The 15603-nt window shown below is 37.5% G+C and overlaps 1 protein-coding gene across 6 annotated transcripts in view; it reads right to left on the reverse strand.

The window, feature by feature from the left end:
• The window catches only part of kifc1 (kinesin family member C1), a 60763-nt gene that overhangs the window by 9963 nt on the left and 35197 nt on the right, over nt 1-15603 (reverse strand). For all 6 annotated transcript variants that reach the window (XM_069919633.1, XM_069919634.1, XM_069919631.1 and 3 more), the window contains 3 exons: nt 13543-13665; nt 12612-12728; nt 11287-11460 (listed from right to left, as the gene is read on the reverse strand). In XM_069919633.1, the coding sequence (XP_069775734.1) occupies nt 11287-11460; nt 12612-12728; nt 13543-13665 (414 nt within the window). The remainder of the gene's footprint in view (nt 1-11286; nt 11461-12611; nt 12729-13542; nt 13666-15603) is intronic.

Consider the following 15603-nt stretch of genomic DNA (forward strand, 5'->3'; position numbering starts at 1 on the left):
CCAGAAGAAGCACGAAAATTTGCAGAACAATTACAAAAATAGACTGAGGGATGAAGACGGGTAATGAGAGCAAAAATGATCACGATTGATATGTATGTGGGTAAAGACAAAAATAGACTGAGGGATGAAGACGGGTAAGGAGGGTAAAAAAGACCACGATTGATATGTATGCGGGTAAAGAGGTATAAGAGTGAATAGAGACAACGGGCATATGTGAAAGTATCTGTAATTAGAGGAAAACATAGAAAGTATAGACAAGAATTAATAAGGGAAGGTAATGGAATAGAGAGAATAAGGAGGGAACTAAAAGAGTGACCTTTGTGACATATAAAAAACGAAATCTTTTCTGGGGGGGGCTGGGTGGGGGGAAAAGAGCGGTCACTGCAAAATCAGTTGACGCTTGCGAGTGGATTCGCAAATCCAAATGGAGAGGGGAGATGTGGTTGTCCGACAAGGGATAAAGGGCAACTCAGGAGGGGAAGGGGAGATTGGGGATAAAGAAGATAGAAATAGGAGAATAAGGAAAATGTTGGATGTTGTAGGAATGTTGTCTGGTAAAGAGTTGAAAATAAGAAAACAGAAATGGAAAAGGAGGAAAGGTAATGATGGAAAAACGGAAAGAGAAGATAAACAAAATATAAAATGGCTACGCTGAACTATATGACTCTAAATATTAATGGAATACATAACCAAATTAAAAGGAAGAAACTACTAAATTTACTGAAAAAGGAAAAAATAGATATAGCATTTGTCCAAGAAACACATTTAACTGAATTGGAGCACAAGAAATTAAAGAGAGATTGGGTAGGACATGTAACAGCAGCATCGTATAATTCAAAAGCAAGAGGAGTGGCTATATTAATTAGCAAAAATGTGCCATTTAAAATAGAAGAGGAAATAATAGATCCAGCAGGGAGATATGTTATGATAAAATGTCAGATATATTCAGAGCTTTGGAATCTACTTAATATATATTCACCTAACGAAGAAGATCAAAAGTTTATGCAAGATATCTTTTTGAAGGTAGCTAATACGCAAGGGAACATACTAATAGGAGGGGATTTCAATCTGAATTTGGATCCAAATATGGATAAAACGGGGAAAAAAATTAACAGGAAGAACAAAGTAACCAAATTTATAATTAAATCAATGCAAGAAATGAAACTTGTGGACATATGGAGGAAACAAAACCCAAAAGAAAAGGAATACTCATACTACTCGACTAGACATAAAACATACTCAAGGATAGACCTATTCCTGTTATCAGCCCACATACAAGGGAGAGTTAGGAAAACGGAATATAAAGCTAGACTATTATCGGACCACTCACCCCTGTTATTGGCAATAGAGCTAGAAGACATCCCTCCAAGAATGTATAGATGGAGATTAAACCCCATGCTACTTAAAAGACAGGATTTTAGAGAATTTATTGAAAAACAATTAAAAATGTACTTTGAAGTAAATACGGAATCAGTGGAAGATAAGTTTATACTATGGGACGCAATGAAAGCATTCATTAGAGGGCAAATAATAAGTTATGCAACCAAGATGAAGAAGGACTATAATCAGGAAACAGAGCAGTTGGAAAGGGAAATAATAAACATAGAAAAAAAATTAGCAATAAAGGAAGATACAACCAAAAGAAGAGAATTGGCGGATAAAAAAATAAAATATGAAACATTACAAACATATAAGGTGGAGAAGAATATAATGAAGACAAAACAGAAATATTATGAACTAGGGGAAAAAACACACAAAATCCTAGCATGGCAGCTTAAGACAGAGCAAACTAAGAAAACGGTATTGGCAACAAGGAAAAAAGACAAACAAATTACATATAATCCAAAAGAAATTAAGGAAAACTTCAGAGAATTCTATGAACAATTATACCGAACCGAAAACGAAGGGAAAGAAGGGAAAATAGATGAATTTTTGACTAAAATTGAACTACCAAAACTACAAATAGAGGAACAAAATAAATTAACAGAACCATTTGGAACAGTAGAAATACAAGAGATAATAAAAAATTTACCAAATAATAAGACACCAGGAGAGGATGGACTCCCAATAGAATTCTACAAAACATTTAAAGACCTAATAATACCGCCCCTCCTGGATGTAATCAACCAGATTGATGAGACACAAAACTTACCAGATTCATGTAAAACAGCAATAATTACAGTGATACTAAAACAAGGGAAAGATCCACTCTCACCAGCGTCATATAGACCAATATCTTTGCTAAACACAGATTATAAGATAATAGCTAAACTATTAGCGAACAGATTAGCAGAACAGGTACCGAAAATGGTAAATTTAGACCAAACTGGATTTATCAAAAAAAGACGCACAACAGACAATATTTGTAAATTTATTAACTTAATTCATGCAGTAGAAGGAAATAAAGCACCGGCAGTAGCAGTTGCTTTAGACGCAGAGAAGGCCTTCGACAGAGTAGAATGGAATTACTTGTTCAAAGTATTGCAAAAATTCAGTTTACCGGAGAAGTATATTAATTGGATTAAAGCATTATATAAGGGACCGTTAGCGAAAGTGACAGTAAATGGACATGTATCAAAGCAATTTAACTTAAGCAGGTCAACGCGGCAGGGATGCCCACTATCACCATTATTGTTTGCGCTAGCTATAGAACCACTAGCAGAATCGATAAGAAGAGATAATAATATAAAAGGAATAAAAATAAAAGACAGGGAATATAAAATCAGTCTGTTTGCGGATGATGTGATAGTGTACTTAACAGAACCAGAACTATCAATAAAAGAACTATATAAGAAATTGAAGGAATATGGAGAAGTGTCGGGATACAAGATAAACGTAAATAAAAGTGAAGCAATGCCTATGAATAACGCGGATTTCTCAAAATTTAAGGAGGAATCCCCATTCAGATGGCAAACGCAGGCAATAAGATACCTAGGTGTGCAAATAAACAAAAATCTAGGCCAATTATATAAACTCAATTACAATCCACTAATGAAAAAACTACAGGACGATTTAGAGCATTGGAAAGAGCTACCACTAACACTGATAGGAAGGATAAACTGTATTAAAATGAACATTTTTCCAAGGATACTATACTTATTTCAGGCATTGCCAATACAACTGACAGAAAAATTCTTCAAAGAGTTAAAGAAAATAATAAGGAGATTTTTATGGAGAGGGGGGAAACCGAGGATAGCACTAGACAAATTAACAGAATGGTATAAACAAGGAGGCTTACAATTGCCAAACTTCAAAAATTATTATAGAGCCGCACAATTAAGGTACCTATCAGATTTTTATCAAACAAGGGAAAAACCAGACTGGACGAGACTAGAATTAGATAAAATAGGGGAAAAGATACCTGAACACATATTATATAAATGGGACGAAAAATTGGTACAACATAGAACTTCTCCAGTATTACACCATCTCCTCAATATATGGAAGAAGATACATGTAGAAAGAAATAAAATAAATTACCAAATACCAAAACTAATATTGACGCAAAATAAGCTACTCCCTTTTACAATAGACAACCTTGCCTTTAGAAAATGGGAAAAAAAAGGGATTAAAAGAATAGAAAATTGTTTTTCAGGAAGTAGATTCTTATCCTTTGAACAAATGAGAGATAAGTACAATATAACGGGAGATACAGCGCTGGCATATTACCAACTGAGATCCTACTTGAAAGATAAATTAGGAAGCAACTTGAGTTTACCAGAGGGAAGTAACCTTGAATATGTGATTACAGATACAATGTTAATCAAAAGATTTATAAAAAATATGTATATTAAACTGCAAGAAAAGGAAAATGAGGAAACAAATGGTAAAACTAAACAAAAATGGGAACAAGATTTAAATATAAAGATAAAAAAGGAAACATGGGAGAAGTTATGCTCTGGAACGATGAGAAATACAATAAATACGAGGCTGCGTATGATACAATATAATTGGTTACACAGACTATACATTACACCGCAAAAGTTAAATAAATGGGACCCAACAGTATCTGATAGATGTTTTCGATGTAAAAAAGAAAGGGGAACAACAATTCATGCAATCTGGACATGTGAGAGAGTAGAAAAATTTTGGGATGATCTCAATCAGATATTAAATAAAATAACAGAAAACAATATACCAAAGAATCCAGAGATCTTTCTCCTAAGTAACATAAAAAATAAAGAATTTGGAATTGACTTGGAGGATGCACAAAAAAGATTTGTTAAGATAGCCCTAGCTGTAGCAAAAAAATGTATAATGTCAACCTGGAAATTGGAAGATAATTTGAAAATACAACAATGGTATATAGAAATGAATAAATGTATTCCATTAGAAAAAATAACATATAGTTTAAGAAATAATATTGAAATATTCGAACAAGTATGGGAGCCTTACATTAAATACAATAGCGAAAACCTACCGGGAACAAACATTACCTAAGTTGATGGAAGGAGAAGAGAAGAAAAAAATGGACTCAGTAGAATTTCTGGTGTATTTTTGTTGAATGACAACATTGTCTAACTGAATTAATGCAACCTAGATTGTATAACTAAAATGGATGAGAGGGGGGAGGGATGGGGGGGGTGGCTTGGGAGGAGGGAGGGGGGAGGGAGAAAAAGTCACTGTAAATGTGTGGAAAAGAAAAAGTGTATATCATGGCTATTGTGATTTATGGTGTGAAAAATAAAAAATTAAAAAAAAAAAAAAAAAAAAAGAATAGACCTATTTTTGTTATCAGCTCGTATGTAAGATAGAGTAAGAAAAACAGAATAAAAAGCTAGAATATTATCGGACCATTCACCCTTAATATTGACAATAAAGTTAGAGGACATCCCTCCAAGAATGTATAGATGGAGATTAAACTCCATGTTACTCAAAAGGCAGGATTTTAGAGAATTCATTGAAAGACAAATTAAAATGTATTTTGAAATAAACACTGAATCAGTGAAAGATAAGTTTATACTATGGGATGCAATGAAAGCGTTCATTAGAGGGCCAATAATAAGTTATGTAACCAAGATGAAGAAGGACTATAATCAGGAAACAGAGCAGTTGGAAAGGGAAATAGTAAATATAGAAAAAGAATTAGCAATAAAGGAAGATACAACTAAAAGAAGAGAATTGGCAGATAAAAAAATAAAATATGCAACACTACAAACATAAGGTGGAGAAGAATATAATGAAGACAAAACAGAAATATTATGAACTAGAGGAAAAAAACCACAAAATTCTAGCATGGCAGCTTAAGACAGAACAAGCTAAGAAAATGGCATTGGCATCAAGGAAAAAAGACAAACAAATCACATATAATCCAAAGGAGATCAAGGAAAACTTTAGAGAATTCTATGAACAATTATACCAAACTGAAAACGAAGGGAAAGAAAGGAAAGAAGGGAAAATAGATGAATTTCTAACTAAAATTGAACTAACAAAACTACAAGTAGAGGAACAAAATAAATTAACAGAACCATTTGGAATAGTAGAAATACAAGAGATAATAAAAAAATTACCAAATAATAAGACACCAGGAGAGGATGGATTCCCAATAGAATTCTATAAAACATTTAAAGATTTATTAATTCCTCCCCTCCTGGAAGTAATCAACCAGATTGATAAAACACAAAGCTTACCAGATTCATGTAAAACAGCAATAATTACAATAATACTAAAGCAAGGGAAAGATCCACTCGCACCAGCGTCAAATAGACCAATATCTTTACTTAACACAGATTATAAGATAATAGCTAAACTATTAGCAAACAGATTAGCAGAGTATGTACCGAAAATGGTAAATCTAGACCAAACTGGATTTATTAAAAAAAGACGCACAACAGACAATATTTGTAAATTTATTAACTTAATTCATGCAGTAGAAGGGAGTAAAGTGCCAACAGTAGCAGTTGCTTTAGACGCAGAGAAGGCCTTTGACAGAGTAGAATGGAATTATTTGTTCAAAGTATTGCAAAAATTCAGTTTACCGGAGAAGTATATTAATTGGATTAAAGCATTATATAAGGGACCATTAGCGAAAGTGACAGTAAATGGACATGTATCAAAGCAATTTAACTTAAGCAGGTCAACACGACAGGGATGCCCACTATCACCTTTATTGTTTGCGTTAGCTATAGAACCACTAGCAGAATTGATAAGAACAGAAAATAATATAAAAGGGATAAAAATAAAAGACAAGGAATATAAAATCAGTTTATTTGCGGATGATGTTATAATATACTTAACAGAACCAGAACTATCAATAAAAGAATTATATAAGAAATTGAAGGAATATGGAGAAGTGTCGGGTTACAAGATCAACGTAAATAAAAGTGAAGCAATGCCTATGAATGATGCGGATTTCTCAAAATTTAAGAAAGAATCACCATTTAGATGGCAAATGCAAGCAATAAGATACCTAGGTGTACAAATAAACAAAAATCTCGGCCAACTCAATTATTATCCACTAATGAAAAAATTACAGGATGATTTAGAGCATTGGCAAGATTTACCATTAACACTAATAGGAAGGATAAACTGTATTAAAATGAACATTTTTCCAAGGATATTATACCTATTTCAGGCATTGCCAATACAACTGACAGAGAAATTCTTCAAGGAGTTAAAGAAAATAATAAGGAAATTTTTATGGAAAAGGGGGAAACCGAGGATAGCACTAGATAAATTAACAGAATGGTATAAACAAGGAGGCTTACAACTGCCAAACTTTAAAAATTATTATAGAGCCGCACAATTAAGATACCTATCAGATTTTTATCAAACAAGGGAAAAGCCAGATTGGACTAGATTAGAATTAGATAAAATAGGGGAAAAGACACCTGAACACATATTATATAAAGGAGATGAAAAATTGGTACAACATAGAAGTTCTCCAGTATTACATCATCTCCTCAATATTTGGAAGATTCATGTAGAAAGAAATAAAACAAATTATCAATTACCAAAACTAATATTGACGCAAAACAAGCTACTCCCTTTTACAATAGATAACCTTTCCTTTAGAGAATGGGAGAAAAAAAGGGATTAAAAGAATAGAAAATTGTTTTTCAGGAAATAGATTATTATCCTTTGAACAAATGAAAGATAAATACAATATAACTCAAGATACAGCACTGGCATATTACCAATTGAGATCCTACTTGAAGGATAAATTAGGATGCAGTTTGAGTTTTCCAGAGGGAAGTAACTTTGAATATGTGTTTACAGATACAATGATAATCAAAAGATTTATAACAAATATGTATATTAAACTGCAAGAAAAGGAGAATGAGGAAACAAATGGTAAAACTAAACAAAAATGGGAACAAGATTTAAATATAAAGATAAAAAAGGAAACATGGGAGAAGTTATGCTCTGGAACGATGAGAAATACAATAAATACGAGGCTACGTATGATACAATATAACTGGATACACAGGATATACATTTCACCTCAAAAGTTAAATAAATGGGACCCAACAGTATCTGATAGATGTTTTCGATGTTAAAAAAGAAATGGGAACAACAATTCATGCAATCTGGACATGTGAAAAAGTAGAAAAATTTTGGGAAGATCTCAATCAGATATTAAATAAAATTACAGAAAACAATATACCAAAAAACTCAGAGATCTTCCTCCTAAGTAACATAAAAAACAAAGAATTTGGAATTGATTTGGAGGATGCACAAAAAAGATTTGTTAAGATAGCTCTAGCCGTAGCAAAAAAATGTATTATGTCAACCTGGAAGTTGGAAGATAATTTGAAAATACAACAATGGTATATAGAAATGAATAAATGTATTCCATTAGAAAAAATAACATATAGTTTAAGAAATAATATTGAAATATTCAAACAAATATGGGAGCCTTATATTAAACACAATAGCGAAAACCTACCGGGGACAATCACTACCTAAGTTAACGGAAGGAAAAGGAAATGAAAAGAATGGACTCAGTGGAATTTCTGGTGTATTTTTATTGAATGAGAACTTTGTCTGACTGGTTAATGTATCCTAGATTTTATACCTTAAATGGACGGGAGGGGGGAGGTGGGGAGGGTGGGAGGGGAGGAGAAAATGACATTGTATATGTGTGTAAAGGAAAAAATGTGTATCATGGTTAATGTGATTTATGGTGTGAAAAATAAAAAATTATAATAAAAAAAAAGATACAGTGCTGGCATATTACCAATTGAGATCCTACTTGAAGGACAAATTAGGAAGCAGTCTGACGTTACCAGAGGGAAGTAACTTTGAATATGTGATTACAGATACAATGATAATCAAAAGATTTATTACAAATATGTATATTAAACTGCAAGAAAAGGAGAATGAGGAAACAAATGGTAAAACTAAACAAAAATGGGAACAAGATTTAAATATAAAGATAAAAAAGGAAACATGGGAGAAGTTATGTTCTGGAACGATGAGAAATACAATAAATACGAGGTTACGTATGATACAATATAACTGGATACACAGGCTATACATTACACCTCAAAAGTTAAATAAATGGGACCCAACAGTATCTGATAGATGTTTTCGATGTAAAAAAGAAATGGGAACAATTCATGCAATCTGGACATGTGAGAAAGTAGAAAAATTTTGGGAAGATCTAAACCAAATATTAAATAAAATTACAGAAAACAATATACCAAAGAATCCAGAGATCTTCCTCCTAAGTAACATAAAAAACAAAGAATTTGGAATTGATTTGGAGGATGCACAAAAAAGATTTGTTAAGATAGCTCTAGCCGTAGCAAAAAAATGTATTATGTCAACCTGGAAGTTGGAAGATAATTTGAAAATACAACAATGGTATATAGAAATGAATAAATGTATTCCATTAGAAAAAAATAACATATAGTTTAAGAAATAATATTGAAATATTCGAACAAATATGGGAGCCTTACATGAAACACAATAGCGAAAACCTACCGGGGACATTCACTACCTAAATTAACGAAAGGAGAAGGAAATGAAAAGAATTGACTCAGTGGAATTTCTTGTTTATTTTTATTGAATGACAACATTGTTTGACTGGTTTAATGTATCCTAGATTTTGTACTTTTTATGGACGGGAGGGGGGAGGTAGGGAGGGTGGGATGGGAGGAGGGAGGGGGGGAGAAAATGGCACTGTATATATTTGAAAAGGAAAAAGTATGTATCATGGTTAATGTGGTTTATGGTGTGAAAAATAAAAAATTTAAAAAAAAAGTTCACCCCTCAGCCTCCTCTGCTCCAGAAAAACAAGTCCTTGCCTTTCCAAACTTTTTTAAACTCAAGCCCTCCACTCCTACCAATATCGCTGTGAACCCTTTCTGCACAAGTTGATGAAAGAGCTGCGCTCAGTACTTCAAGTACAATCTAGCTCCCGTACTCAGTGGCTTAACCAATGAAGTCAAGTATGCCAAATGCACTTGAATGTATAAACAGGAGCAGGCGTTGGCCATCTGGCCCGTTCCACCATTCAATAAGATAGTGGTCAATCTGGCTGCGGACTCACTCCACTTAGCCGTCTGTTTCGCCTATTACCCTCAATTCCCTTATTTAAAAAAAAATCTGTTTCTTAAATACATTCACCAAGGCAGCTTCTACTCCTTCCTCAAAAGAAATCGATTCACTACTCTCTGGGAGAAGCAGTTCCTCTTCATTTGTCCCTGAATTTTGAGGCTCTGTCCCCCTAGTTCTCGTCTCACCTTCTAGTGAGAACAACCTCCCCTGTTTCTATTCTTTCCCCCCCCCCCCCCAATCGATGTGATTTACCAGAATTGTTGTTCAAAGAGGGTTCACAAAAAAAATTAGGGAGGACCCTACCACCTCACACACAGAACCCTCTAGTTACTCCCATCAGGGAAGAGATACAGAAATATTAAAATCAGAGTCATCGGACTGAAGAACAGCTTCTTCCCACAGGCAGTGAGAATGCTGAACTGCTTAATCAACTCTCCTTGACTCTACTATTAATAATATTTATTCTTAATATATGTATACAAGATACTCAAGTATTCTGCACCTATGCTTGAGATTGCATGTTGCTGGCTCAGCGAACCAACCTTTTTTAAACTTTTGTCTTTTTTTAACTACTTATTTTGCCAGTTACTTGAACTCTAGATAACAGGGATTTTACTGTACAGGCAGTCCCCAGGTTATGAACAAGTTCCGTTCCTATTTCTGTCTGTCAAATTTGTAGACAAGTCAGAACAGGTACATACGATTCCTATTTAGGTTTTTTTAAAAAAACATAATTTAGTTAAATGTTTATAGATTTTACCTTTCTATGCAAAAAAAGAGAAAAGATCATGATTAAAAGTTAACGCTTACTCTCTGTCCACCAATGTCTTGCATACCGGAAGGGGCATTCATGAAGTAACATTATACACATGCACAGATTGGGGGTGAAACAGTCAGTTCATACACTATTCCGTTAGGTTGCAGTTACAATTGTAAGGGATACTGGAATGTGAGGAGTCAAGCAAGTGCTCATTAGAAATGAAGTATTATGGGTTAAATCAGGGTGAAGGGATGCTGGAATGGGAGGAAGGGTTATAAAAGTATAATAAAATAAGGATCTTCAAAACAGGATAGCAAGTAGATAGCTTTAGCAAGTCTTGGGGATTGATTAATGAGTAAAGAACAAAGACATGATATTTCCTGGCTAACAAGTTTGCAGGAAGGCACATAAACTGATAAGAAGTTAGAATCCACGTGGGCAGAATTACCTAATGCTAAACCAATCCAGGAGGCAGAAGAATGTTAGGGGGAAGGTATCTCTGTACTGAAATGAAATGTATAAAAGTTGGGTAAGCCCCAGTATCTGTGTGTATTCCCAGGGTAAGGGGAAGCACCTAACTTTGCATTGTTGTAATAGTATAATAAAAGTTCTTTGTTCTCAATTTTTGTCTCGAGCAAATTCTGTGAAGGCACTTCTGTTTCTCACACAATCGGGTGATGAATAAACTTGAAGGAACTGCACAGACACTACAGTTGGGCTTTGCATCTTGACAATATTCAACATCACTGCCTAGAGCCACAGTTCGTGGCCTCTCAGAACAAGCAGAGAGGCAGCTGCAACCACAGGCGAGTACATCATGCAATAGCTGCACCAGGCCCCTCAAGACCCGACAGAAAAACAATCTCATTGGGCTCCCAGCCTTGAGATAACTGACAAGTCTTGGGCAGTTCATTCACCGTACGCCTCTGCTCCTCGCAGAAGAGTGGGAAGAAGGAGTCCCCGTGCGAACTGAAACTTTTATTGCTCAGTGCAGCTTTGGGTAGATTTCTGCCGAAACTCACCTCCCATCCCATGGTCTCCAGTTTGCGTCCAGAACAGAAAAGCTGATCAACCGCACGTGGAATCATCCCCTTAGTCTCTGATGTCAAGGTGTCAGGACCCTCCATCGTGTAGGTCTTCCCACTGCCTGTTTGACCATAGGCAAAGATGCAAACATTGTATCCATCTAGAGCAGACTGAGTGAGAAAGACACGGCAAATCAGCACCCGATTTAATATGCTTCTTCATTGCTCTGGGCTCTCGACCCTTGTGAGCAAACTCAAGCCTCCATTTTGAGTCTGGAAGCGATGCAGAACACCCACATGATCTCTTTGAAGTTGGAATGGGCTCCAGACGTGTGAAGTTGTTCGCTGAGGAAGGGTGACGATTAACAGTACATAAGAGTTAGGACAGAACAGCACAGGAAAAAAATCTTTCTGAAGACGTCTGTGCTGAACAGAATGTCCAATCAAATTATAACTCATCTGCTTGCACTGGATATCCCTCTATCCCCTTCATATTCATGCTACTAAATGGCACTGTTAGTGTAATGGTTAGCACAACGCTGTGACAGCACTGTGAACTAAGGATTTGAAACCAGCACTGTCTGTAAGGAGCTTGTATATTCTCAGTGTCTGTGTGGGTTTTCTCTGGATGCTCCAGTTTCATTTCACCCTTCAAAACATACCTGGGTTATAGGTTAAATGGGGTGCAATTGGGCAGCAGGAGGCTCAAGAGTCGAAAGGGCCTGTTAACATGCAGTACATCTAAATTTAGAATTTATTGTATCTGCTTCCACTACTCCTGGCAGCCTGTTCCAGGCACCGACAATATTTGTCCCAACAACTCCTTGAAACTTGCTCCTCCTCACCTTAAGCACATGTCCTCTAGTGCAGCCATTCTCAGTCATGTTTTGGCTCTGATCCCCTTGGGATTCTGCTCAAAGTTGATGCCCTCTCTCCCCCCCCACCCCACCACCGGGTTGAGAATGGCTTCTCTCGCGAGTGATGCTTTTACCCTTGGGAAAAATTCTCATTGTCCACCCTGTCAATGCCTCTTAATGATTTTATAAACTTCCATAAGGTTCTTCACCCTCATGTGCTCCAGAGAAACAAAGCTGTCTGATTACTTCCCACAACTCGTACCCCCTAAACCAGGCAACATCTGCTTTAACCTCTTCTGCACCCATTCAAAAGCTTCCCCTTTTTTCCTGCAATGGGGAGCATAGATTAGTCCAGTTAGCTGTGGCCAAATCAGTCTGGAGCAATAATATAAAGGAAAATCCTTTGCGAGCAGGTTGCTCAGCAACAAATTTTAAGCAGATTCAAGTGACCGTTCTCTTCATTACCTGCACGAGCTGGGAGATGTCTTCAAATACTTCTTCCTGCTTTGCCATTGGCTGGAAAACGCGGTCAAAACTGAAGTTGTATATCACCTCTTCTTTCTGGCTGTGCCCAATGCGAGACTTTAGACAGGAGAGAAAAAAAAGAAATCGATGAGATGAACATTTACACTTTTCCTTCAGTTCCAGTTTGGAAACGCCTCAAAGTTACACCCCCCTCGAACTGGTAACCACAGGAAGCAGCAAATCCTCATCCTTCCCAAATCTTAGCGCCTCTACATTAAGAGTTTGCAGATCGGAAATCCTGGCAAATTTCTGAAGTTGTGTGATGGAAAGTGTGCGAACCGGCTGCATCATAGTCTGCTATCGGAACACCAATGCCCCTGAGCATAAAGCCCGACAAAAGGTAGTGGACACAGCCCAGGACATCACAGGCAAAACCCTCCCAACCATCAAGAACACCTATCGGGAATGCTGCCATGAGAGCAGCAGCAATTATCAAGGATCCACATCACCCAGCATGCACATTGTTCTCATTGCTACCATCAGGAAAGTATATGTACCACAAGACTTGCACCACCAGATTCAGAAATAGCTGCTACCCCTCCATCATCAGACTCAACAACAGACTCAATCAGGGACTCATTTAAGGACTCTTGATTCTTTTTCTCTCTGTATTGCAGTTTTTATACATTTTTTTGTTCACACGTGCATGTTAAGTACAGTTTTTTTGCACTACCAGTAACTGGAGATTCCACCTTGCTCGCAGGGAGAAAAAAATTCTCAGGGTTGTATGTGATTTCATGCATGTTCTCTGACAATCAATCTAAAATGGGCTGCGATTCAACTCTGTGGTAATCTAGAGTGACGCTTTGTTTTGTTGCCAGCGTAGCCCAAGCACTGGTGATACATCTTCACATTGCTTTTATCAGCTCACCTCCTGCTGTTTGATCAGTGAAATCGCCTTCTTGTCATGAGGCAAGAACTGAAAGTGCACCACGTCACGACCTTTCTCCGACGCCAGAAGTGGGCGAACTCGGCAGATGACACGGATATTCCCCTACAAGAAGCATGGAAAGTGGTGTCTGCACACATGGTCATTCAGTCCTCTCAGCTGACAGTTTAAGGTAGACAACCCCTCCCCATTATCTTGCGCTCCTACATTTCACATAGGAGAGGAATCAAAAACTGGACATTATACAGGGAGTAAAACAGCTTATCAGAGGGGATCCAAGGAAGAGCATTTTCTATCCAGAAATGGATGGAATCTGGAATACCATCTGAATGGGCTGGAAGCATCTGCTCTCAACATCGACCCAATTAGACAATCATAAATCTTTAAGACAGAAAGTGCTGTGAAATGGGAAGACTACATATAGGCACTTGGTCAGCAGAGATCCAATGGGGCATCAGGTTTCTGTGCTGTATGACTTGTTATTAATAACCCTTTAAATTTTAACTTCCTACCAACAATCTGGTTTTCTGCCGGGTTAACTGTTCACCACCAGTCCAAACATCCGCGCTCAACATCTATTCTTTCATACTCTTGGATAGATGGTGGTGAATCTGTGGAAATTGTTGCCACAGGCGGTTGTGGAGGCCAAAGTCAGAACCAGCGTGGCTGTTCTCCATATCAACAAGATCAAGGAGAACTCATCCACAGAGCATTATTCAAGGACAGACTGCTGATCAGGACAATAAAAAGCTGCTGCTACAGGATTTGTTCTGCCTTCTACCAGATGGCAGGACTATTTAAAGTGCTGTACTGAGTGGATTACAGGCTCTTGCTCAAACCTTCAACCTCTCTGCTGAAAGGATCACAATTCCGTGAGTATAGTTCCCTGTGATGTGGATTTCTCCCAGATGCTGTCAGTTGGCTCCTCTGGGAATGAACAGAGGTAGGTGGCTTTGAGAGGGGAAAACAGGCAGTCGTGTCTCTGGACAAGAATAAAACTCAGATGATATGTTACTCCCCGGTGTCAGGGCGTGTTCCCTCCACCAGTATCTTTGGCTTGGCTTTGCGGACGAAGATTTATGGAGGGGTAAAAGCCACCAGTATACTGCATCTCCAAACTGCTTTTGAACATCTCAGACCCATGATCTCAACTGTTTAGAGCAGCCATTCTCAACTTTTTTTTCCAGTCATGCAACCCCCCCCTTCCCCCCCACAAAACGACTCTGCTCAGGGTTTAAGGACCCCATCCCAGTGAAACAATCACGTTTTGGTTTCTTCCATTCTTCTCTCCTGCCGGCTCCATGATTGAGTCATCTGGGAATTTCAAAGAATGAAAAGGGATCTTATAGAAACAAAATTATGAAAGGCATATATGACAGAGGTAGGCGAGCTGTTTCCATTGGTGGGAGAGGGACCAGAACCAGGAGACATAGCCTCAGGATCCAGGCGAGTAGATTTAAGATGGAGATGAGAAAGAAATGTTTTTCCCAGAGGGCAATGAATTTGTGGAATTTGCTGCCCATTGAAGCAGTGGAGGTGACCTCAGTAAAATAAGCTGGCTAGATTTTTACATAGTAGGGAAAATTAAAGGATATGGGGAAAAGGCAGGTAGGTGGAGAGCCTAACACAGATTAGTCGTGATCACATTGAATGGCAGAGCAGGCTTGATGGGCCAGATGGCCTCCAGCTGTTCCTATTTTTCCCCCCCTTATGAGCTGCAGTTTCCCCACCCCCCCCAGGAGGCTTTGGGCTCCCGTTGAGAATGTCTGGTCTACAGCTGGGTAACAGCAACCCCTGCATGCTCCCATGCGCAAGCTCCCTGGAAGGGCCTGGACTGCCTTGGTCAGAGTAGATATAGTAAGGTTGTTTCCCATGGTGGGAGAGTCTGGGACAAGAGGGCATAACTTCAGGATTGAAGGGCGTCCACTTAGAAGAGAGATGCTGAGGATCACCTTAAGCAAGAGGGTGCTAAATCTGTGGAATTTGCTGCCACAGGCAGTGGTGGAGGCCAAATTGTTGGGCTTATTAAGGCAGAGATTAGGA

This window comes from Narcine bancroftii, chromosome 2, assembly GCF_036971445.1.
Source record: "Narcine bancroftii isolate sNarBan1 chromosome 2, sNarBan1.hap1, whole genome shotgun sequence".
Classification (NCBI taxonomy): domain Eukaryota; kingdom Metazoa; phylum Chordata; class Chondrichthyes; order Torpediniformes; family Narcinidae; genus Narcine; species Narcine bancroftii.